This window comes from Periplaneta americana, chromosome 10 (assembly GCF_040183065.1).
Source record: "Periplaneta americana isolate PAMFEO1 chromosome 10, P.americana_PAMFEO1_priV1, whole genome shotgun sequence".
Classification (NCBI taxonomy): domain Eukaryota; kingdom Metazoa; phylum Arthropoda; class Insecta; order Blattodea; family Blattidae; genus Periplaneta; species Periplaneta americana.
In genome coordinates, this window is record NC_091126.1 from 3,023,838 (window position 1) to 3,049,933 (window position 26,096).

General features: G+C 36.8%; 1 protein-coding gene across 15 annotated transcripts in view; it reads left to right on the plus strand.

Annotated features, from left to right (window-relative positions):
- The window catches only part of LOC138707385 (sushi, von Willebrand factor type A, EGF and pentraxin domain-containing protein 1-like), a 376,277-nt gene that overhangs the window by 301,406 nt on the left and 48,775 nt on the right, over positions 1 to 26,096 (plus strand). For all 15 annotated transcript variants that reach the window (XR_011334222.1, XM_069836741.1, XM_069836728.1 and 12 more), the window contains 5 exons: positions 3,625 to 3,724; positions 17,153 to 17,357; positions 20,420 to 20,577; positions 21,095 to 21,183; positions 24,524 to 24,633. Coding sequence is in view for 14 of the 15 variants with exons in the window: in XM_069836741.1 (XP_069692842.1) it covers positions 3,625 to 3,724; positions 17,153 to 17,357; positions 20,420 to 20,577; positions 21,095 to 21,183; positions 24,524 to 24,633 (662 nt within the window). In the remaining variant the exon portion in view is untranslated. The remainder of the gene's footprint in view (positions 1 to 3,624; positions 3,725 to 17,152; positions 17,358 to 20,419; positions 20,578 to 21,094; positions 21,184 to 24,523; positions 24,634 to 26,096) is intronic.

Sequence of the window (26,096 nt, forward strand, 5' to 3'; positions counted from 1 at the left end):
CATCAGTTATAATATAATGATGTCTGTACCAAATTACGGTAGTATGTGTCATAAAAGTATCTTTAGAACCCACTGTCCTCAAATGAGGACGGGCCCATAAATGATTCCAAATTTTTTTTTTTTCGCCAACGTAAATATATGTAAGTGATTTGTACGTATTCCACATCATAAATACAAAGTTTCGACTCATAGTTTAAAAAAAAAGTATGCTGGTCCTTAATGGGTTAAAACAATATCCGTTGTTTGAAACAAGTTTTAAACACAGTGTTTAAATTTATATGCTGATGTTATTGATTTTTATGCCAACAGAATTCTCTATTATGTTTATTATTTAATCCTCCATTAGTAATAAACAATGTTTAAAACTATATAATTAAAACATACATACTTTTTAGATATTTCATACAAGTTATTTCTCTCGTTTTGTGGTTGTTTTATTATATAAAATTATGTTTGCCGTCTATTCAGGCACTCAGTTCTTCTTTTAACCTTTTATTGTCTGGCTCTAGCAACACGTATTTGTCAATGGCTCTCGATTTCTTTTTCATCATGCTGGCATTTGTCTACCGAAATTTTCGAGCAGGTAGCTGTAGTTTAAAAAATAGAAGCACTATTCTGTACATTTCCTTCCTTATGTTCCAACAAATATTCCACAACTTTCTTTCCTTAACGTCTTTCAGCTCTATGGCTTCTTGATTCGTCGTGCTTTGTACTAATAGGTAACTTAAAGTGCAATATTGCAGTCTTCTTTAGTATCTTCATTCTCATCAAAATGCATTGAGCATATTCGGGACGTTTCAGCACAGAAAGTCAGCTCTTTACTCTTCCTCCCAGCCACGGCACAGCACGAAGATTGTCAAGAACACGCACATGCACTCCCAAGGATGAACAGTTATCACTCACGCGACACTTAGAAGAGAAGTAGACCCACTAGCCATGCCACAGTAGACGAGCATTTCTCCTTGTGGACCCAGTATGACGTCATGCTCAAAGAAGTCTCAATTTTGAACCTTGTGTTAGCCTTACTGTATATTGTAAATACCGTGGGTTTTTCTGTACCAGAATTTCAACCATTTCAGTAGCTTTTTTAAAGGATGAAACTAAACCGCTTTGAGCTATTTTTCCCTGAATGAAAGCAATAATTTCTTGACTGTTCGAAATTCTCTCTTATCATGAAAATTTAAAAACAATGCATCAGAGATAGTTTTTATGAAAGTCGTATGTTTTGTTAATATAATTAAATTACAGTGAAACCTCCCCTTACGGACACCCCCAAGATATGGACACTCCTCACATAACGGACAGATTTTTATGTCTCAACTGAAATAATATAGAAATAATGATAAATTTAACTCTCGTTTACGGACACTCTCAGACACGGACATGGACAGCTGTTTCACAGTCCTAAAGCTTGCTTTACCTCCTAACGGCAGACAGAACTCGGATTTCAAGACCTATTGTGTTACAAGAATGGAAAATTTAGTACAGAAATTCCTTAACATGAAAGAAGACAATAAGAGTCTCGTAGGCTACCACTAGCCCAGCCGGCTACCCCTTCTTAGCTGGAACCGGGTGGATAAACAAAGTCATAAAATTTAACCTGTCTGATGGGTCTAAGGTTTCGGAGATCGTGAAATTGTATTCGATGCATGATAGGGTTAGTAGGATTATTCTCTTCACTTCAATCAGTTGTTCTGTTTCGAGCGACATGGCACCTGAATGTAAAGGTTAAGTTGAAAACTGTAAATGACGGTACTGCATAACTGTAGACCTAGAATAAAATTGCATCACACAGTACTGTTTTTTTCCTTTTTCGGTCTTATCTACTGTAGTTCAAAGTTGCAAAAAATTTAATGTAGTACACTGTATTTAGAATTAAACTACAGTAATACATTTCATTTAAAGCATAAAGGGATACATAATCCATATCATAAATTTGCTGTTAGATTGGGGAGCCTCCCTCCCAATAAAGGACACCTCCCAGGTGCGGACAGATTGTTACATCCCTTCGATGTCCGTAAATGAGAGGTTTCACTGTATATGTCTTTAGGCAAGATGAACGTCTTTTCAAATTCTCTGCTACACAGTCGATACACTTACTGAACATGCCTCAGAGATTACTACTATATCTTGATACTTACGTGTTTTTTGGCTTAAGCTAACTACATAAAATATGTGAAATCATGGAATCTGCAATACTAATTACCGATAATACCTATCACTCGAATTATACTTCATTCCTTCATTATTGCCAGATATTGCTCACATCGGTCAGAATCTGGAGACATCTGGAAGAGTACATGGGCAATTGTTATTTTGATTAATGTATTAGGATCTTTTTCACACTGCAAATTCAGCAACATGGGAGACACAGAATATATTGCCGTCAACCGAGTTGAAGCTGTGGGTCTTGAATCCAAAGGCTACATTTTATTCATATTATTTCTTAAGAAACTGTAAACACGAAACATTACTTCACGAACTTTGCTACTATTTCCACTGGATCTACCACTTCTAGTAGTACTGGCTTTGCTAAGCAACAGAATTGGTTTCAGTACTGAACTGTTGAGAACAATTCAAAGGAAAATGTTAATCTCACAAAATTAATTGATTTTACCGACTTACTGATAAAAAAATGTCTATTTCTTGAGAGCATTTACACACAACACAGCAATCAGACTGACATTCTTATTCCACATGTCTCTGTGTACAGTTGATAATCATGGTGCTTCGAAAGGTTCACTTGCTCTACATGGGATGAAGTCGCCATAAACGCAATAAATCTCAATTTCATGTGAGGAAACTATTTCAAGCTTCTTTTAAGGTGCAAGGGATTAATAATGTTGCTACAACTATTAACGATTAAGGACATTAACCAGCATATATATAGATATCCCCCTTTACACACCATGAAATTGCATGGGAGCACAAATGTATAGCTTTCATGATCTTGGTATCTTTTTTTTTCGGAGGAGGACCAGCAGGCAAACACCGCAGCTTTAGGCTTATTGTGCAACCTCCTTATGTTAGAATGATTGTTGAAGTTCATTTAGGATCACTCTTCAAGCGCATGATTCACTGCATGGTGTCATCGTATCGATTCAGCCACAGCATGCAGTTCTGACTAGAGACCTGACCCTCTGCCTGCGTGTGATGTTATTCTACGGCCTCCTCAGGTCGATGGCATCTGTTCGCAATTCATGTGCCTGAATCTGCTTCATCCTCAACCAGAAGAACATGCCACTGTCGATTTCACTACTCACCAAGGCGCCATCTATCCAAGGGAGTTACACTCCCCCAGTCACCCGCAGTGAGTCCAAGGTCCAACGCCGAAAGTTACCCTGCTATTCTGCTTCGAGTGGTTGAGGGAAAACCTCAGATAAACCCCAACCAGGATTTTAATCCGGGCCCGCTTGTTTCACGGCCAAGAAGGCTAACCGTTACTCCACGGTGGACGACCTTGGTATTAAGATGAGTCGGCATCATGCTCTGACTGGTACCGCAGGGCCATTCAGAAGTTTTGGCAACGAGAAAAATCGCCCAACCATCTGGAACCTTCCAGTCTGTAGCCAGTTGCTCTTCTGTGTGCTTGTCAGGATACTCACCTTAATGTTTTTTTTGCAGATAGAAGTAGATGAATGCAATTTAAATCCGTGCCTGAATGAGGCTACTTGTGTAGATGGCATTGACAGTTTCTCCTGTCTCTGTGCAGATGGATTTCAAGGTACAGTCCTTATACTTACTATCATTGTGTTATTACATAATCTTTAGTTTTATTTATAGAGAATGTAATATATTTTAATGTCCGGAAAATTATAATTATCTGTTCAGTTATTTTCAGCTGAGACTACGAATTCTAGTCTTAAGGGCAGTTATTGTCCGCGCAACTTATCTAGGCACCTGGGTTCCCTAGTGCTCTCTCACTGCCCCGTAGCTATCTGCTGGCTCCTGACCGTCACTGCAGCAGTTGTACGTACAGTTACAAAAACATCATTCGGTATTTAATTTCAGTGCATACCATTGGATATGGTAGATGAAAGTATATGGTTTCTCAAAATAACAAATATAAATAAATTAAATTTTTCTTCTTCTGTGTGCTATACAGTATGATCACAACTCCAATTATTACAATATTCGTATCTGGCCGTGAGCTACTGATGGTGAGCGATGCATGAAGCCTTTCAAGTAGAAGCACAGGTCTGTAGTTGTTGGGTTTCCAAAAAACTTCACTTTCACACAGTTATTATTATCAACATTCTTCTTCTTCTTCCTCCTCCTCTTCCCTTCTTCATTATTATTATCATCATCATCGTCATCATCATCATCATCATGGTCATCACTACTGGTGTCGTCTAGACGTATTATAAAATCCATAAATTATTACGAAAAACACTTGAAGCAAGTAAAGAGATAGGTTTCGAAATAAATCCCGAAAATACAAAGTATATGATTATGTCTCGTGACTAGAACATAGTACGAAATTGAAATATAAAAAATTGGGAATTTAACCGTTGAAGAAGTGGAAAAATTCAAATACCGGTGTCTTGGAGCAACAGTAACAAATATAAATGACATTCGGGAGCAAATTAAACTCAGAATAAATAGGGGAAATGCCTGCTATTATTCGGTTGAGAAGCTTTTGTCATCCAGTCAGCTCTCAAGAAAGCTAAAAGTCAGAATTTATAAAACAGTTAGTATCGGTTGTTCTGTATGGATGTGAAACTTGGACACTCACTTTGAGAGAGGAACAGAGGTTAAGGGTGCAAATCTAGTCTTTCAGGTGAAGCTCCCTGTAAAGCAGATTTGAATAATTTCAAGGGAAAAATTTTTCCAGGACCGGGTATCGATCCCGGGACCTCTGGTTGAACGTACCAGTGCTCTACCACTGAGCTACCCGGGAACTCCACCCGACACCGTCTCAACTTTTCCCTTTATATCCACACAACTCGCGTGGGCTGACGAAACGCCAGAGACCCACGAGTGCACACAATGTCTGTGTGACTTGGAATTGTGGTTTTCTGTTAACGTACACAGTAACGTATATATTATGCAAATCTAGTCTTTCAGGTGAAGCTCCCTGTAAAGCAGATTTGAATAATTTCAAGGGAAAAATTGTTCCGGGGCCGGGTATCGATCCCGGGACCTCTGGTTGAATGTACCAGCGCTCTACCACTGAGCTACCTGGGAACTCCACCCGACACTGTCTCAACTTTTCCCTTTATATCCACACAACTCGCGTGGGCTGACGAAACGCCAGAGACCCACAACGAGTGCACACAATGTCTGTGTGACTTGGAATTGTGGTTTTCTGTTAACGTACACAGTAACGTATATATTATGTAAATCTAGTCTTTCAGGTGAAGCTCCCTGTAAAGCAGATTTGAATAATTTCAAGGAAAAAATTGTTCCGGGGCCGGGTATCGATCCCGGGACCTCTGGTTGAACGTACCAGCACTCTACCACTGAGCTACCTGGGAACTCCACCCGACACCGTCTGAACTTTTCCCTTTATATCCACACAACTCGCGTGGGCTGACGAAATGCCAGAGACCCACAACGAGTGCACACAATGTCTGTGTGACTTGGAATTGTGGTTTTCTGTTAACGTACACAGTAACGTATATATTATGCAAATGTAGTCTTTCAGGTGAAGCTCCCTGTAAAGCAGATTTGAATAATTTGAATAATTTTTTCCCTTGAAATTATTCAAATCTGCTTTACAGGGAGCTTCACCTGAAAGACTAGATTTGCATAATATATACGTTACTGTGTATGTTAACAGAAAACCACAATTCCAAGTCACACAGACATTGTGTGCACTCGTTGTGGGTCTCTGGCATTTCGTCAGCCCACGCGAGTTGTGTGGATATAAAGGGAAAAGTTGAGACAGTGTCGGGTGGAGTTCCCGGGTAGCTCAGTGGTAGAGCGCTGGTACGTTCAACCAGAGGTCCCGGGATCGATACCCAGCCCTGGAACAATTTTTTCCCTTGAAATTATTCAAATCTGCTTTACAGGGAGCTTCACCTGAAAGACTAGATTTGCATAATATATACGTTACTGTGTATGTTAACAGAAAACCACAATTCCAAGTCACACAGACATTGTGTGCACTCGTTGTGGGTCTCTGGCATTTCGTCAGCCCACGCGAGTTGTGTGGATATAAAGGGAAAAGTTGAGACAGTGTCGGGTGGAGTTCCCGGGTAGCTCAGTGGTAGAGCGCTGGTACGTTCAACCAGAGGTCCCGGGATCGATACCCAGCCCTGGAACAATTTTTTCCCTTGAAATTATTCAAATCTGCTTTACAGGGAGCTTCACCTGAAAGACTAGATTTGCATAATATATACGTTACTGTATACGTTAACAGAAAACCACAATTCCAAGTCACACAGACATTGTGTGCACTCGTTGTGGGTCTCTGGCGTTTCGTCAGCTCACGCGAGTTGTGTGGATATAAAGGGAGAAGTTGAGACGGTGTCAGGTGGAGTTCCCGGTTAGCTCAGTGGTAGAGCACTGGTACGTTCAACCAGAGGTCCTGGGATCGATACCCGGCCCCTGAACAATTTTTCCCTTGAAATTATTCAGAGGTTAAGGGTGTTTGAGAATAAGGTGCTTAGGAAAATATTTGGGGTTAACAGGAGTGAAGTTACAGGAGAGTAGAGAAAGTTACACAACGCAGAACTGGACGCATTTTATTCTTCACCTGACATAATTAGGAACATTAAATCTAGACGTTTGAGATGGGCAGGGCATGTAGCACATATGGGCGAATTCAAAAATGTATATAGAGTGTTAGTTGGGATGCTGGAGGGGAAAAAAGACCTTTGGGGAAGCCGAGACATAGATGGGAGAATAATATTAAAATGGATTTGAAGGAGGTGGGATAACAGAGATTGAGGGTTTTTGAGAATAAGGTTCTTAGGAAAATATTTGGAGCTAGAAGGGATGAAGTTACAGGAGAATGGAGAAAGTTACACAACGCAGAGCTGCATGCATTGTATCCTTTACCTGACATAATTAGGAACATTAAATCCAGACGTTTGAGATGGGCAGGGCATGTAGCATGTATGGGCGAATCCAGAAATGCATATAGAGTGTTAGTTGGTTGGCCAGAGGGGAAAAGACCTTTAGGGAGGGCGAGATGTAGAATGGGAGATAATATTAAAATAGATTTGAGGGAGGTGGGATATGATGATAGAGACTGGATTAATCTTGCTCAGGATAGGGACCAATGGCGGGCTTATGTGAGGGCGGCAATGAACCTCTGGGTTCCTTAAAAGCCAGTAAGTAAGTAAGTAAGTAGGAGGTGGGATATGATTACTGTAGAGACTGGATTAATCTTGCTCAGGATAGGGACCGATGGCGGGCTTATGTGAGGGCGTCAATGAACCTCCGGGTTTTTAAAAGCTGTATGTAAGTAAATAAGTAAGTAAGTAAGACATTTCTCTTTCGTCTCTTGATCGCAAGAAACAACCACTGACCTTATTATCTCCCTCTCTTTACTGTGTACGCTAAATTAAAATTAAATTATGGTTTATTTAACGACGCTCGCAACTGCAGAAGTTATATCAGGGCCGGCGGTGTACCGGAATGTTTTCCCGCAGTTCTTTTACATGCCAGTAAATCTACTGACATGAGCTTGTCGCATTTACACACACTTAAATGCCATCGACCTTCACCGGGATCGAACCGAGCATAGAAGGTGCTTATAACCTTGTTGCATCTCGTATTACTACCGGCCACTGCATAAATATGTCTTCACAGAACGCAAAATTACTGTAAGTACAGATCACACTAAGCAAGCAAATGTATTTTACCTGTCTCGTAGACCATCCTTCCCTCTCCTGCCCCGCTACCTCTAGAAGAGACCAGTCTATTCCCCATGCCCCTCTCTTTTATCTGCCCAGATAAGTTTCGAGGACAGTAGAAGTTACTGAAATATTCAACTTCTATAGCTCTTCACTTATGGTCACCAAATTTTTATCAGATATTCATGTTTATTAGTGTTCATACCATGAAAATTAAAGTACTGGTATGTAAACAAATTAGTTTTTAGTTATGGTTATTTTTTTACTGAAAAAATACTTCCTGTAATACAAATCCTGCAATACAAATTTTAAGATTTTTTTTTTTTCACAAAATTTGAAATTTATTTTATCTGACTTAAATGTAATAATTTTTTTATTACACGTTGTACATGGAAGCTGAAAAAAAATTATTTCACAGTACTTTAAAAATTAAAAACGTTACAAAATTTCAAAGTAAACATTAACCCAAACCAATAAATTCCGGTATTTCTCAGGATTTCTGGACTGCACTTATCAGCATCGTGTAATCCCTGATACCGGTACCTTATTGGTACGTGATCCCCATATCAATAAAATCTAACAAAAATTGTATTGCAAGGAGCTTTTTGTATATTCAAACATGAAAAAGTAATATGCAAAAACAGCGAAAAAGGGGGCATGCTGCACCTCACAGTTAAATACAGCCATAAAAGGCTTAAAAATGGCGTCAATATAAAAGCTATGGCATTTCTCGAAAGAGCATGGATTAAAGTATTTTTAAGCTTAAAATGAAAGGATTTTTTGAACCAAAAAAATATTAAGAAATAAGAAAATTTCGATCCTAACTAAGACAATGATATTGATGAATGGAATTGCTGATCAATCTGTTACGTAAAGCTTCCCTTTCATTAAGGCCATTTATATTAAATTATATTGAGAATGAAACTTGTATTTAATTTGTGCTTCAAAATCATTCGTAATAGTTAATGTTGGCAACACGCATAGAAATAATAATTAGACGTAGAGCCTGGATTTTTTTAGATTTTAGCCTATTTCTTTCATTGCTTCGTAATTGGAAAATGTTAACATTCTTTTCCATTCCATGTACACTGGATCCAAATATGTGAATCCTATTAAACCTAAAAAGGCCTTAATGTGCCATTTGCAAAATTAGAAACCAGTCTATCTAATTAACCCATAAATAAAAATATATATGTATGTATGTATGTATGTATGTATGTATGTATGTATGTATGTATGTATGTGCGTGTGTGCATCTAATTTGATTTAACAGCAAAGTTACTCTCTTTCTTGCTTCCCAATATTTTGATATTAGGTCATGATATGTCTTAAGAATTTCACATATCCGTCTCTACTTCTTGATGTCAAAGGAGATAGTTTGGTGTGGTTGCTATTCTAATCCTGTAGAAATGATTGCTTAAACAGTCATGTTCAGTTATCCTCCTAAACATGGCTACGAGGTGCTTTAGGTATCAATCCAGGATCCTTGAACCTTCAATTATAATTATCATTTTCACAGCTTAATTTAAAATTTAAAATATAGGCGATTTTCTTTTTTATGATTTGTTTTATATGAAAATTTGTGGGTTATTTGATGCCAAATTTTTATTCTTGAGTCCATTCAGTTGATGGCCAATTTGTATTAATCATGTCTATTGTCAGAGCTTGTCAGATGTTAATGGCAACAAAAATAAATATTCCAATTAATAAGGAACTAAATGTATTTATGCAATAATTTATTAATTTATTTTTGCAAAAATATATTCTCTCAAAATGACAGAAAAAGGGTTCAACAGAGATTGTGGAGGTGTACGATCATCCTCTCCTCTACTTCTTCTTATAGTGGCTGTTATTCGCCAGATGTATGGTACATTGGATGATTGGATGTGCGCAGTGGAAGACTTTTAGAAATAAATAGTGTGAATTTGTATAACAGATATAATTAACAAATAATGGATAACAGTATTACATGAATGATGAATGAAATAACATATAGGTATGAAATTAAGTGAATGAAAATATTACAAGTTAATCTGAATAACTACCAAACCAATGACTGAATCGTGGAGACTTTAACTACACTGGGCGAACATACTTACAAATTGTAATACAATCGGATACACCCATTTCTCAATAATCAATTGCTGATCTATTAAATATTTAGTCGTTGAAACATTCTCTCAACTAAATATAAACCGCAACAAGAACACCCAGTCAGTATACTAACTCATAACACATGCCCCATTCAATTAGAGATAACATAACATCTGATTAACCAAATTCAACGTACACATGAACTCAATATTTCACAAAGAATTTACCCAATACAAACTGTCACATGACTGATCACTATATAAATTACCAATTCCACATATGTCTCACATAAACTGTGCAGATAGCACTAACAATAATCTCTGTACTTTACAATCAAACAATGCCTAAGAGAGAGAGAGAGAGAGAGAGAGAGATACGATAAATGATGAGTAACTGACGATAATTTCAAATACCAATAGTCGTTTGAATAGCAACTGAAACTCAATGCACTCAATTCCTAAATACCATCGTGGAAACCAATAATAACCAATATGGAGTAGGAAGTACTAGAATAGATAAATGAGGTCCATACTATTCTAGTTCATTACACCGTCTATTACGATGTAAGCCAAGAGATCGTAATCACTACGCTATCACCAAAACTGTCTTGGAACTTCAATACTACCTCACATATCAAAGTTATATCTCATCACGTAATTCCCCCAATACAATACAACCTCACATATCACAATTACATCACATCACGTAATCGCAATTACTTAACCCAAGACGTATCATCAGCGAGTGATTTCCATACACGATCCACTACAATATCTCTAACACATACAACCAAAAATGACCATAATATCACAACCCAAATTTGCCTATTCCAATAATAACAAATCTGACACAACTTATTGCCGCACTAAATCCCAAAATATATTTCTAACAAGGTTTCATATAATCCAACTAGATTCCTAAATGAAATTTAAAGATACACTATTCTCGAACAATCTAACACGACGAACTTAAGTTACAAGTGTAGAATACAGTTCGAGCTCTATTTCCTGAGTGCACATCGATTGCCTGAATGAAGTTGTCGGTACGCGGCCTGGCTGCTGAGTAGTGTTATCGGTACTAGCTCCGACTCCTGAGTAATGTTACATATAACTGTGTGTAGTCAGGTAATCTCGCTTTTCCCTCTCTCTTCGTCTGACATAATCAACCGGCCAATAGGATAATTTGGATAAGAAAATGAAAGAAATCATAGCGCTATCTATGACATATCGTCTGAGAGCACTCTGTTGGGCGAAGTGACATACTAGGTGAACAACTAGGATGTCGAGCACGGCTCAAGATGCGAAGTAATTCAGAAAAATAATAGATTGTTAAAAAACAAGAAAGGCTCCATTTTTTACTATATAAGCTTTACATACTTCTAGTTGGAAACCATTAGAAGGCAAAATGTTCAACAATAAAATCATTTGTTCTTTCTTGATTACACTCTTTTAACTCTTAATCACTGTGTTATTTTCATCTTCAGTAATAGAATGAACCTTTATTGTTAAATTCTGCATGACAACAGAAATAACAATCACAAAATACATATTATATCTACAGTTTAATACAAATTTTGCTCATGAGTAATAAATATCAGGATGATAATGAGTCAGTAGTGTGTTTTGAATGTCCAGTTTGTAAAAAAACATGTAAATCGAATTTGGGAATTAAGAGTCATGTTGGAAAAGCGCACCCACAATCCAGGAGAGACACATTAGCTGCTAAATATCAAACACCAAATGTAACATCAAATTCGCAGTTAGCTAATGAAAATAATAATCAATAACATCTCTGAAACCTCCATTAATAATTGCCAATAACAAGATAGCCCTATGGAAAGTTATATTATGCAATAATGGGAAACAAAACTTTATAACATACTAAAGATGATCTCGAAAAATGAACTGCTGATGTGCTGCCAGGACCTGTTCACTCAGCAATTCGATACTTTAACTATCATAAATCTAATAAACACAAAAGCTCGCGTCCTTATAAATCTTCTTGTAATTCACAAAGAACAACAAAGAGAAAACGGGAAAAAAAGAAAAAAAATATATGAGTTTGAGGTTGCTCAATACAATTTCTACAATCTTAGACACCGAGTTGCCCGAAAAATCTTGACAGAATCAAATAAGCAGTCATGCAAAATCCCACTTTCTTCCATAACAGAACATTTCACTAAAACATTTAGCAAAGAAAATAATCTAACTTCTTCTTTTTCTGAGGAACCTTCTCATCATGACTTTTCTGAAGATATTATAATTAGTGAACGTGAAGTTCATAAGGCACTCTTTGGTATTAAAGTCGACACAGCTCCTGGTCCTGACAAAGTTACGGTTCGAGTCTTGAGACATCTCAAAACTACAAAATTTCTTACTTTGCTATGCAATGCCATGCTTAAATTTAATTACATACCTAAGCAATTGAAAATGGCATGGACAATACTTACTTATAAATGAGGTGATGGAAATAACATGAAGGAGTGGCGACCATCACTATTTTTTCAGTGATTAGTGATTGATTCTGAATTACGAGCCATCATCAGTTTAAACCCTTTCTAATCGGGTTTCATGCCTATTCCTGGAACCCATATAAATTCTTCTATAATAAATGGATGCCTTAAGTCAGGCAAACGAAACAGAAAAAATTGCACTATTGTTTTCTTAGATGTGTCAAAAGCCTTTGATTCCATAGGACATGATCACATATTACAAGTCCTTCATTCATTCGGTCTTCCACATAATCTCTATGCAGTGATCGAAACTTCATTAATTGAAAACGTCATCCAGATAGAGGCAGATTTTAAGAAAACAAAACCGATCATTGTATGTTGTGGATTTCCTCAAGGTTCTTCTTTGTCTACCATGTTGTTGTGTACTTCAAAATCTGACAGATCCCGATATCTCAAAAGCATATGGATACAGCTGATCTGAAGAACTTCCTAATTTATCTGCCCTTGCATTTGCGGATGACTTGGCATTAATAAGTTCTTCTGAAAAACATGCTACCTCATTAGTCAACCAAGTTGAAAGCAGTCTTGCCACTATTGATCTTCAAATTAATCCTGATAAAGCAAATGCATTATTCTACGAAAAGGCCTCTTATCCAGTGGACAAATAGTTTCTCTGCAAGGTTCAGCTATTTCATCACTTCAAAATAAAAAGGGCAAATCCGATATTTAGGTGTAGACTTTAATGATGAAATCTGTTTTGATGAAAGGAACGTATTTTCATCTCTGGCTTCAGATCTGCATTCTTCGACACAATCACAATTACTTAAGGCAGAACAAAAGATGAAGATTATCAACGAATTTATATGGCCAAGATTCATCTATCCCCTACAATGCGCTCCTCTAACCCAGATCTCTGAAACATTTTTGAGAGATACTGATAAACTTATAAGAAGTGCTGTGAAGGAAATAATGATGTTTCCTAATGACACCCCTACCCCTAATGCCATAATCTACACTTCTGGTAAACTTCGAGGGCGGAGTGGGAAGCTAGCATTCAACATTTTAATATATGCACTCAACTTCTACATGTACGTGACATCTATTTAAATTTTGTCAGGGATCTTAACAAAGAAAGACAACATGCTTTAACAAATCTTAATATCTCTGAAAATGAATTTCTGTACTTAAAAAAAGGACAGCAACTGAGAGAAATCTTACGGAAAAGATCTTTTTCTGCATGGTGTCAACTGTCGCATATGGGTAAAGGAGTCAGTTTTTATGCGCAATGTCCTAAGACAAATTCCTGAATATTCAATAAAAAAAGGCCTGTTATCATCTGAATATATTAATGCGGTGAAGATGTCATGCAACCTTTCTGCAGTATGGTCAGTCCCAGGTAGAGCATTCAACACAACCCGTTGCTGCCACCCAGGCTGTGACAGGACTGAAACACTTGGACATGTGTTGGGTTTCTGCCAAAAGACTGAGTTACTGCGGAACAACCACCATCACAGGGTAAGAACAACGCTTGCTGACATCCTAAGACAACAGGATTAGAAGTCCATGAAGAAGTGCATTGTATCTCAGAAGATGATTGAACAAGACAAGCAGATATTGTTGCCATTGATAGAAAAAAGAACACAGGAACAATACTAGATCCGACTATCTTACGGTTTGAAAGAGATGCACAACAGCCAAAACTTACTGATGATGAAAAGGGAATCGTCTATGAACCTTGCATTCCTTATTTTAGCAAGCAGTATAACATCATGGCTAATTGTTGGTCAGTACACGGACTTCTTTTTGGAGTTCGTGGTACCATCTCCAAATACACCTATAACCTTCTAAAATCAAAGAGATTCACATTTTACAATGTTGAGAAAGTTCTTAGAGAAATTCTAAAGGACTCAATTGAAATGTTGCAGTTTCATTTCTATTTCAAGTAATATGATTCACTTTAATTTTCTTTTGAAATTTATTGTATATATTTTCATTGTTTCATTGTAAACTTTTATATATGTATTTGTTTTCTGGAGCCTTGTGGTTACCCTTATTGAAGGGCAGATGGTTTTATTTTATAAATACGATATATTTAAGTTACCAGTAATTAAAATAAACAGCTTCACTGTGTTAATATTAAATTTGTAGGTATTTTACCTTAATTGACTAGTTTCGATGTGGTTTGCATTCAGAATTTAGAAGATGATGAAAATCACCTTTCTTCTATTCTCATTTATATCTCCTGTCTCCTTTTTACACTCATTACCAAACCAGCTTTGTTTTTTTATCATTTCATTATTCAGCATTTCTAATTATCGGTACCTCCTTCATCACACACTGTCCTCCCCTGTCCAGCTATGGAAATCCCTTTTCAATTTCTGTCTCATACTCCTTTTTTCTTCATTTTCTGTAAGTTTTCATACTTCATATCTCGTCACTCTTTCCCCCTAATCGTTGTCTGCACTTTACCCTCTGCTCTCTGACAGCTGTCCACTCACAGTATATCAGTTGCATGTTTTTGATCTTTGACTATATGGTCTGTCTTTGGTTTTAGTACTTCCATCTGGTGAACACCAAGTAACTTTCCTGACAATATTTCTGCAAGCACTCGTTATGACCATATTATTTCTTCCTGCAAAATCTGTTAATCTCGATCTGTTATCATATGAATTCTCATTTAGACTCTCCTACCTCATATTTTGGCGAAAGCTGCTTCTCTTCCCATTTTAGCATTAAAGTCATCCATGATTATTTTAACATCTTGTTGTGCCATCTCCTCCATTTCTTGTTCCAATTTCTCATAGAAACCATCCTTCTCTATTTCTCCTGCCTCTTCTGTGGGTGCATACAGCTTCTAAATTATATGTTAAAAGACCTGCTTTCCTTCTCTGAAACTGACTGGTTTATGCTTGTTCTATGATTTAATCTCCTGGGTGGCTGCTGCACCTGCTTCATACTTCATCAGCTTTACCCCCAAGTTCTCACATTCCATCTAGCCAATTTGTTTTTTGCTTTAATCCTTCATCAAAATTCAAACATTCATAACAAGAGTGATATCATTCAACCCCGGCCCCAGCCTGGAGAACCAATTCCTTCCCTAGACTAGTTGCTTTAACCCAGCTCACAGAACCTGATCTGCCCATGCCTTTTCACCAGAGTTTCTTTCCCTTATCCTTTGGGGTCCTCTCCCAAACTGTAAAAGGCAGTACAGGGCAATTTTAAAACTTTGTCATAGGAACTACATAGCATTTAACGAGTAAGACCATACTCCTACCCCTTGATGAAGTTGCCGCATTGGTCTGATACTGCTTATTTGGGTTTCGCCTTATTCATAGCTAACCTACACGTCTGTGGACCCACTCTGTGGCTGATGCTTGCCCAGAGAGAAAAGCATAATAGTATGATTATGCCTGTAAGAAGAGTGTTGTCATCTTTTCTACAGTAACCTACATAAAGTAATAAATATATTGTTAATGCAGGGTCCTCCATATAATGACGCTCTCCATTTCTATAGTAGTAATTTGAACTTCAGTTTCTAAAACCTGTTCAGTGGGGAAATATTTATAAACAACTTCAAAATGAATATAATTGCATCTTACCTGTGTCACAAGAGATGTTCAGAGTGTCCCTTTTCTGCTTTGGTACATTTTTGACATCTCCAAACATTGTTCTGAAATACTGTAGGAATCTTTTCTTGCGAAATGTTCGAAATGAATAACTTGTTGGATATTTTCTTCCACTTTTTGCATAAATGAAAACAACAAAAAGTCGTTGTGATATGCTATACTCCAGTCTCGAACAATTAGAAAAAATGCAATAGCTTGCACTATATTCTTCACTGTGCACTAATGAGTAATAACTTCAGGATTCCGAAACAAATAGAAAAACGCAATAGTTTTGAACAATTACGCAAGAATGAGTACCGGTAATGCTTTCACTCTTTTCAAAGAATTAAAAAACCATAATAGGTTGCACTACATTAAGCACGAATGAATAATTCCTTTAGTAGCAGAGAACAGACTGTGGTGAACTGCGTGCATGCAGCATCCTTGAACTTTGACGTGTATGACAGGCACACTGTGGGAGGCAACGTTTCTGTATGTGTCATGGAGGACTCTTTATATTACAAATTAACATTGACTAATCAGGGACCACTGCTTTGGAGTAATGGTTAGCACTCCTGACCATGAAACGAGCGGACCTGGGTTCAAATCCTTTTTGGGGTAAGTTATCTGGTTGAGGTTTTTTCCGGGTTTTTCTCTCAACCCAATAAGAACAAATGCTGGGTAACTTTCTGCATTGGATCCTGGACTCATTTCACTGGCATTAACACCTTCATCTCATTCAGACACTATATAACCAAAGCAGTTAAAAAGTGTCATAAAATAAGCTTTTAAAAAAAAATGACTAATCAGTGCAAAAATGTGTGGCAGCTGTATATAGTTACTCAAAGCTGGCAACTTTTATTACAGAAACGAATTTTTTTAAAACATCAAAAGCCACACTCAAAAAGAGTGCATGTTTGGGGTAAGAGAATGTCCAGTGTGTATATCAATTTTCTTGTACTTATTTATTTACTTACTTTATTTATTTCTTACTTACTTAAATATTGTACTTAGTCCCTCTTTTTTTGCAATTGCATCGTCATTCTGACAATTTGCACAGAATATTTACTCTGTTATACAAGAAAGGCTGACAAATTCTTCCTTTATTAGTGATTTGTAAACATCTACTTTCACACAGAATGTATTCAGCTTTCATTCTAGTAAAATAAAAAATGAGACTTTACTTTAATTTGCAGGTTCAATATGTGAAGAAGACATTGATGAATGTAGTTTTCTTCCTTGTCTCCATAATGCAACTTGCATTGATGGCGTTGCAAGTTACAGTTGTCAGTGTCGGGAAGGTTACTCTGGGAGATTGTGTGAGGAAGAGCCATTTGATCCTTGTGCTGATGAACTCTGCCACAATGGTGGCACGTGCATAACTAGTGGTGTTAACTACAGGTAAGATAAAATAGTTGTATAAGTCTTATGAATTTTCAGTTGAGCAACCGTATTTTCCATGAGGATTTTCAAGCATTTCATCATTGGAACATGTAGTAAAAATGATTTATTTTGGCAACTCTCGTATCTGAGTTAGATTTTTCTGGTTCAGTAATCTATTAACTCTTCGTAGGTACGTCCTTTTTTGTGGCACGGTTAGGCGCAGGCGCATGGGTACAGCTGTATCCCACTGCTTAAATTCAAATTATTAAGTTTTTCTGAAACTCAACTGACATCTAAACTTTAACTTTAGTTTAGCTACGAGTCCTGCACTGCAACTGGTAAATACTTCTCACTTCTTAAAACGTGTGTCCAGCTATAAGCTGATTACACGATGTCCACTGTAGATGAAATGTGCAAATGTCCAGAGCTGTGGATTGGTGATAATTTCATGTAATGAGTGGTTTTTCATTATTTCCTGTAATCCTAAAAAATTGTCTTTAATAATAATGTTAAAATTGGTTAGCAAATATTTAGTGAAAGACGGGTTTTCAAGCTTTTACATGCAGTTTTTTTATTGTAATATCAGTATGCTCAGAAATATGATGCTTTTAATATTGCATTGTGTGTCATTTTTAACGAATCTTAATATGCAATATTTTAAAACATAATTATGGACTTAAATGGAAATAAAAACATGATCAGATATATGAAAGTCAAAATTTGTTCCATTTTCTGCGACTTTACATGGAATGACTCATTTATGTGTGCTAAATTTCCTATGTCTCTTTAGATAATATTATTTAATTAACTGTGATTGTCACAGCAATTATTTAAATGTATGTAATTTATCATAATAAGTTACCATAAAATATGTAAATATTACACGTAGTATATAAATAATTTGAGAAGATTAACTCTGTATGTAGATGAAATTATTGGGGATCATCAGTGTGGTTTTAGGTATAATAGATCGACTATTGGTCAGATTTTTTGTATTCAACAGATATTGGAGAAAAAATGGGAGTATAAGGGTACAGTACATCAGTTATTCATACATTTCAAAAAGGCATATGACTCTGTTAAGAGAGAAGTTTTATATAACATTCTTATTGAATTTGGTATTCCCAATAAACTAGTTCGATTAATTAAAATGTGTCTCAATGAAATTTACAGCAGAGTCTGTATAGGCCAGCTTCTGTCTGATGCTTTTCCAATTCACTGTGGGCTTAAGCAAGGAGAGGTACTATCACCTTTACTTTTTAACTTTGCTCCAGAATATGCCATTAGGAAAGTTCAGGATAACACAGAGGGTTTGGAATTGAACGGGTTACATCAGCTACTTGTCTTTGTGGATGACGTGAAATGTTAGGAGAAAATCCATAAACGATTAGGGAAAACACGGAAATTTTACTTGAAGCAAGTAAAGCAATAGGTTTGGAAGTAAACCACGAAAAGACGAAGTATATGATTATGTCTCGTGACCAGAATATTCTACGAAATTGAAATATAAAAATTGGAGATTTATCTTTCGAAGAGGTGGAAAAATTCAAATATCTTGGAGCAACAGTAACAAATATAAATGACACTCGGGAGGAAATTAAACGCAGAATAAATATGGGAAATGCGTGTTATTATTTGGATGAGAAACTTTTGCCATTTAGTCTGCTGTCAAAAAATCTGAAAGTTAGAATTTATAAAACAGTTATATTACTGGTTGTTCTGTAAGGTTGTGAAACTTGGACTCTCACTTTGTGAGAGGAACAGAGATTAAGGGTGTTTGAGAATAAGGTTCTTAGGAAAATATTTGGGGCTAAAAGGGATGAAGTTACAGGAGAATGGAGAAAGTTACACAATTCAGAACTGCACGCATTGTATTCTTCACCTGACATAATTAGGAACATGAAATCCAAACATTTGAGATGGGCAGGGCATGTAGCACATATGGGCGAATCCAGAAATGCATATAGTGTGTTGGTTGGGAGACCGGAGGGAAAAAGACCTTTGGAGAGGCCGAGACGTAGATGGGAGGATAACATTAAAATGGATTTGAGGGAGGTGGGATATGATGATAGAGACTGGATTAATCTTGCACAGGATAGGGACCGATGGCGGGCTCATGTGAGGGTGGCAATGAACCTGTGGGTTCCTTAAAAGCCATTTGTAAGTAAGTAAGTAAGTACAGAAATAAAAGAGTTAACAAATACTGGTATGTAAAACACTGCATAACTGCCGTACCTCTCGGTACAGAGCTCTTCTTGTTCATAACTGGACTGTTACTGAAAGAGAATTTTCGTTGTAGTTCAGAATTGTAGTGCATTTCTTATAATCACCAGCCCTTTTTAGAGCAGTTTTATTTTTCAGTAACCATTTACGAATTTCTGCACAACTTTGTGAGAAATTCAGTCGTACCAACAGAGTTGATGTTAATGTTGTAAAAGCCTGGTGAAGTTTGTTATCTGTCCAGACATTCTTCGTGATGGAGAAATGTATGTGAAAATGATAGTTTTATCAGTCATAGTAAATAATATCAGAACATCGTCATGTTTCATTTGTTGTGCTTCCAAGTTACGAGAAACTGTTACTCACTTGTCAGCTAAACAAAATTTATTTCGAATCTTTGGAGATAAATTATTATTATTTATTCTGCAGCACTGAACGTCCCTTTTTCATATATAATACTATCCCTGGAAATATCTTTAAGAAACTTAGAAACCTGGTACTTTGAGTTAAATTCAATTAAAAGTGAGACTAAATGAGACTTCATCTGAAACTCGTGGAACAGCAGGGGCACTATAGCACCATTCAAAGTGCCATGTATGGTTATCTCAACTGAAATTCTAACCGTTTACTTTAGAATGAAAATAATTTAACATTCATATCTTTGATGGTTAAACATACATCTCTTCTCAATACATTGTTTTATAGCTGTGTAGTTAAGATATTACGTTTCCATGTGAGTACAAATACAATTTTTTGATAAAGTCATTCTATCACTCATGGGCACAAAAATTACCCATTGTCGCTTTTTACATAATCTTTCTTTCAGTAATTATTGATAATATATTTATCCAACTTTGCAGCTGTGAATGCCCTCCTGGATTTGAAGGAGTACACTGCGAGGTGAATATAGATGACTGTGTGAACAGCCCTTGTGCTAACAGTGGAGAATGTATCGATTTGGTACAAGGATACAAGTGCTTGTGTACGACACTGTATACTGGAATGCACTGTGAATCACGTGAGTTCATAATAGTGTGTAGATGATCTTCTTCGTCTTCTCATTTTTCTCACTCCAGTATCATTCAGCTGTTGGCATGATGGCTTGGATAGAGCAGCAGAGCCCCAATATGTGACGTCATCCTGTGAGGGTTTCTGTCGCATTTTTACCACATTCCATGTGCTCCTAAGGCTCGGACAAAGGTTACGTTTTTTGAAGGACATGAAATTTAACATTAATTTTATTTCTTGATTTAAGTTGAAACAAATAAACTGGCAAGCTAGCTAGTTTATATATATACGGCCTACCGATAGACATATTGACTAATTGACTAATGAACATTTTAAAATATAATATCCACATTACTTGATTTTTGTCACTGTTACTCATAGTAATTTACAAGTAATTATTCCAAATGCTACTTTCAGAGCTGCCCAGTCAGTTTTTCTCCTTCCCTTTTCAGCCAAAGATGGAGTTGAATCCAGCCTTCGAATGACATGTTCTGATCATTGTTAAAGATGCTGTTTTTCTTTCATAGAACTTCCCTCAGAGTACTTCCTTCGTTTCCCATCCTCTGGGACAACAGATTATGTTCTTCTAAAAGGACCACGCTCACCTCTGTCTCAGGTGATATATTAATATAGTGTTCTATTTTGTTTTATGTAAATGTTAAGAGATTTTAAATTCGATTAAAATTTTGCATGCATTTGGCTAGAAATTACACCCTTTCCTCAGGTTTAGTAGGAAAATGTAAGAAATTTGAGAGAGAAAGAGAGAGTGAGAGAGTGTGTGCGTGCGCAGAGTGGCGCAAAAGTCACTACCCTTTGTTATTAATTCTCTTTAAGTGCAGCATCTGCACTTGTTCACAATCTGAATTTTCGAAATTGGTTTGGAGATTCTTTGTTCAGATAGTTAATCGAAAGAGTGCATGGAGCTTCAACTTCTGTGTCAACTGCAAGAGTGCATTGTTAGTCAGTGTCATCAACAATTCTGCCTTGAAAACGTGGCATCAAGGAGGTTATAATTATTTAGCTTTTAAGCAGTGGAATAGTAATTTTATTTCTCCGCCACTAACTTGTAAAGCAATCTACAATCTTTGGCAGAATTTTGAGAAATACGGATCTGTCGTGAACCATCCTAGGTCATGTAGATCTATTACAATTAATCATTGAAGATAACGAGCTTTTAGTATTGCAAGCATTAGTGCAGGCTGGCTATAGAACAAGACAGGTAGCATGTCTGACCGTGAAACAAGTGGTCCTGGGTTCAAATCCTGGTCGGGAGAGGTTCCCTGGTTGGGTTTTTTCTGAGGTTTTCCCCTCAACCACTTGAAGCAGAATTGCTGGGTAACTTTCGGCATTGGACCTCGGACAAAATTCGCCTTCATTAATTTCAACTTCATCTATCAGCTGCAATATATTCGACAGACGTGGTGCCGTGATTCGCCTACAGGTGTTGTTTGTCTGGTGGAAGGGGTTTTCATGGTAGACTATGGCATACCAGGGATCTAGTTGGAATGTAGCTCCCTTGGACAGATGGCACCGTGGTGGGTTGCGGTATCTGCAAAGTTGCGATTTTCAGATCAATACAGGATGCAGTAGGATGTAGTACGCGATTTGCGAACAGATGTCGATCATCTGAAGGGGCTGCAGAATATGAACAGGGAGACTCTGTCAGACTTGGATGCCATAGCCGAATAAATAAGATAGCACCAAACAGTAAATTACATACTTACAGGACTTCAGCAATAATCTCACAATAAAGAGGTTGCCACAGTAAGCCTCAGGTTGTGGTACTCTCCTCAGAAATTGACGAAAAAAAGACATTTCTAGAAGATCTGTTCAGAAAATCTTACATAATGCCGAATTCGAGTCTTATATTGCACGCCTGGTTGAAAGATGGTCCTGATCACAGGCCAGAATTTTGTGAACTAGGGATTAATGAAGGAGATCTTGATTCGTATTCGAAGTTTGTCTGATCACGTTAACCGACACAATTGTACATACTAGTATTGGTATCCTAAAAACCATAACAAATCACCTAGCCATGGAGTCTTGGAACCTTGGTGACCGAACAGAATTGTTTGGAAATTATGTCAACATGCTTAATTTCAGGACTACAGATGTATTACAAAAATTTGTATTCCTTGTACTTTGTACATGACGGTGCTACACCGCTCTGTGTGGAACTAAGTGAAGTTTCCCATGGCCAAGTCATCGGAAGGAGGGGATCAATTGAAATAGACCTCTCTCCTATGAATATATTAATCAAAGACAAAGTGCATGCCACGAAACAAAGAACATTGGGTAATCTTGGAGCAACCACAAACATTTCAGATAATTGATTGAAGCTGACAGCTCTGTCAAGCAGTTTGTCTCAACAATCCTGGAAGCCTTCACCTATGTGACATTGTGGACGGAAGACAATTTGATCATACAAATTAGAAAGTTGAATAATAAATGGATAACAACTGCTGCCTTTGTCTCTCTTCTTGAGCTGTTTCTTTGCAGGATGAGATGCAGAGAGTGGGAGGTCTTATAATGCTTATGACATGTCCAGTTAGTACTGCCCTACGCTCAACACATCGGCCTTTTCAGTATTCATTTCGTTAGCTATGGGACAAGATCAGCCATCGACAAGTGAATGTATGTTGTGAACCTCCAAGAAGAAATAAATCATCAATTATTCACAGCGGTGAATGTGTTATAATAGCAAGTGTCATTAAATGTTGTGACCAAAAAAAAGAGGGAAGTTCATTAGTAAAGCTGAACAATCCAACAGAAAGAGCTGCAACATATGTGAGCAATAACGCAAGTTCTATTAAAAGGATAATAAGATATCGTACAGAGAATCCTGAAGAGGCACATCTACCTCAGAAAATTTAATGGAAAGTAGGATTGTTTAGGTCGCGTCAGTACCACAAAAACACGCGAAATTAACTTCATTGAAATAGGCTTATAATATAGTGTACAGTGCATATTGCTTCCGTAAGTTTGTAATAAAATAATATGCAACAATTACCACGGATGTGGTAATGCTATGCACTGGACTCGTGGTAGTCGCGAGGCCTATGCTGTAGGAGAATGTGGTGTGGGGGCCTTAGGGCTTGCATAGCATTCTGTCCTGGGTAGTACAATGGGCAGTTCAGAATGCCGGTCTTCTGCAGAGCAATTTTATCTGTTGTCAGTAACCATTTATGAAACTCTGTATAATTTTGTGAGAAGTTCACTTGTATCAACAATGTTGATGTCAAAGTTTTCATGATGGAGAAACACGTTTTACAATAATAGTTATGCTACGTAGACGTAACTCTACTTCATCTTGTTTCATTTGTTAGACTTCCAAGTTACCAAAAACTTCACCTAAACAAAATTTCTTTCCAGTTTTGGAGATGAATTCTTATTTAATCTGCAGCATTGAGAGAACTGATGTCAACAATGTCCGGTCTCCAGTTGTAGTATTAACAGAATCTTCTGAAATAGATAAAATTCATCTCACAGCCCTAACTAAGACCCAGTGACTATCACCTATTCAGATTCATGAAGATTTCATATTGAAAATCGGCTTACAGCTGCCAGCAAAGTTCAGCAAGCCTTAAATGTCCTAGCTCCAGACATTTGGCACTGTGTGCTACATTGGTGTGTCAATGGAACAAATGACAATTTTGGATATGTATGGAAAATTAATGTGTCAGATCCGTTGATTAAACCTATATATCTGTGTGTGTGTGTGTGCGTGCGTGCGTGCATGAAAAAATAATATATACTCACTCGAGAAGTGTTGTTACCTTGCTTATTAAACACCCTCGTATTTTGTGCCATCAGGTAAATCAGTACTAGTCTGTGAAAGTTCGTGAAGACTGCCTTGTATTTGCTGTATGCACGAAGTTCATGGGATTGACAGTCAACTATTAGAAAACAGAACTGATTTTGATTTTGAGTGCTTCATTGCTGTGATGTGTTTGTAGGTATCAGTATGTTTATGGCTGAAGAGTGCTGACAGATTCAACTATGGTACAGTCTTCTCGTATGCAACAAATTTTTCAGATAACAGTTTTACACTTACTGATTATAATGGGTAAGTATTTTGTCTATCTTCACTACTGTTTTCTAAAATTATTCTAAAAAAAACAACTGGAAATGGGTCTATCATTGATAGGACGGCATAAGTTTCCTACCTAAAAGGATGGCAATGAGTCAAAATGACTCCAGTGTTTAAGTTGAATGTTGAAGGCTTCTTAACCCAAAAATGTATTTGCTTTTTATGTCACAATTATAAATTACTGATTTCGACGATCATATTTATGATAATGACGATGATGATAATAATAATAATAATAATAATAATAATAATATAATTAACAGATTAATCTTTATTCATTTTTAATACAAGATTGAAATTTGGTGTTCTTTAAAATAGGTGATTTTTAGAAACTGTTATGAATTATATTATACATTATTGCCAAAAATGACAATATTTTTTTCTTATGTCGGCCAATAGTCGAAACTTAATCCCAATTTTTTTTTTTTTTTTCTACATGATAGGGTACAATTTTTGATCACAAGTAATACTTTCTCTAAGATTATAACATTATAAACATATCCCATATAGAAGACGTCAGTTCTCAATTTCTGACTTCTTTGTGGTCATATGTCAAACCTGAAATACTTCTGTCTCTTGACGTTGATGTACACCCCATAGCTTAGATGAATGGTGACCAATTCGTGCTCTTTGTACATGATCAACATGCGAGAACAGATCTTCCAAATGCTTGCAATGCAATGCCACGCTTTTTGCTAGTGAATGCACATAATACTTCGTAAGTGCAGCTCAGCTGGCCAGTGCTGCCTTAGACCAACAGATATTACAGCCATTTTGCCAAGACCAAGCACCTCGCTCATGTTAAGAAGTGCAAAAAATGTGAGAATTTCATCTTTTGATACTGTTGGATCTGGTTTTCCATTCTGCGCTTGATTCTCTGTACACCTCTTCACTGCAGACATAAATTTGTCATTTATAATCAAACTAAATGCATAGTGTGTAGGGTCAGACAGAATATGCAAGCTGTTCTGCTATAGCCGTCTACCTGATGATGGCACCTAGTTCCATCCCATGAAATCTCACATCAGAGAAGTACCACTAGAGCTGCATGACTAATATCGCTTTGATCTGGACTTCTTCTTCACTTGATTCCAACACATAAGATTCAACACCATCTTCCACCAGAATCATCAGGATTGAGATTTTGAAATTTTATTGCATTTCTTTATTTTGCAGTGGTTTTGGTTTTGATCTTGTTTCTAATATTCTATTTCCTGAACTTGCAGTTTTTTCCACACTACACACACATTATTCCTTTCGATAATGGGCTTCAATATTTCCGCTACATTTAAGTCTGCATGAGTTAAAATGACTCACTGCCGTCTTTGTAAGTATATCCTAAAATTTTACATAATGTAATAATGGATTATGCTTCAAACTATTCTGATATATGCAGTTTTAACTAACAAACAAAGTCACAAAGTATAAACGATTTTACT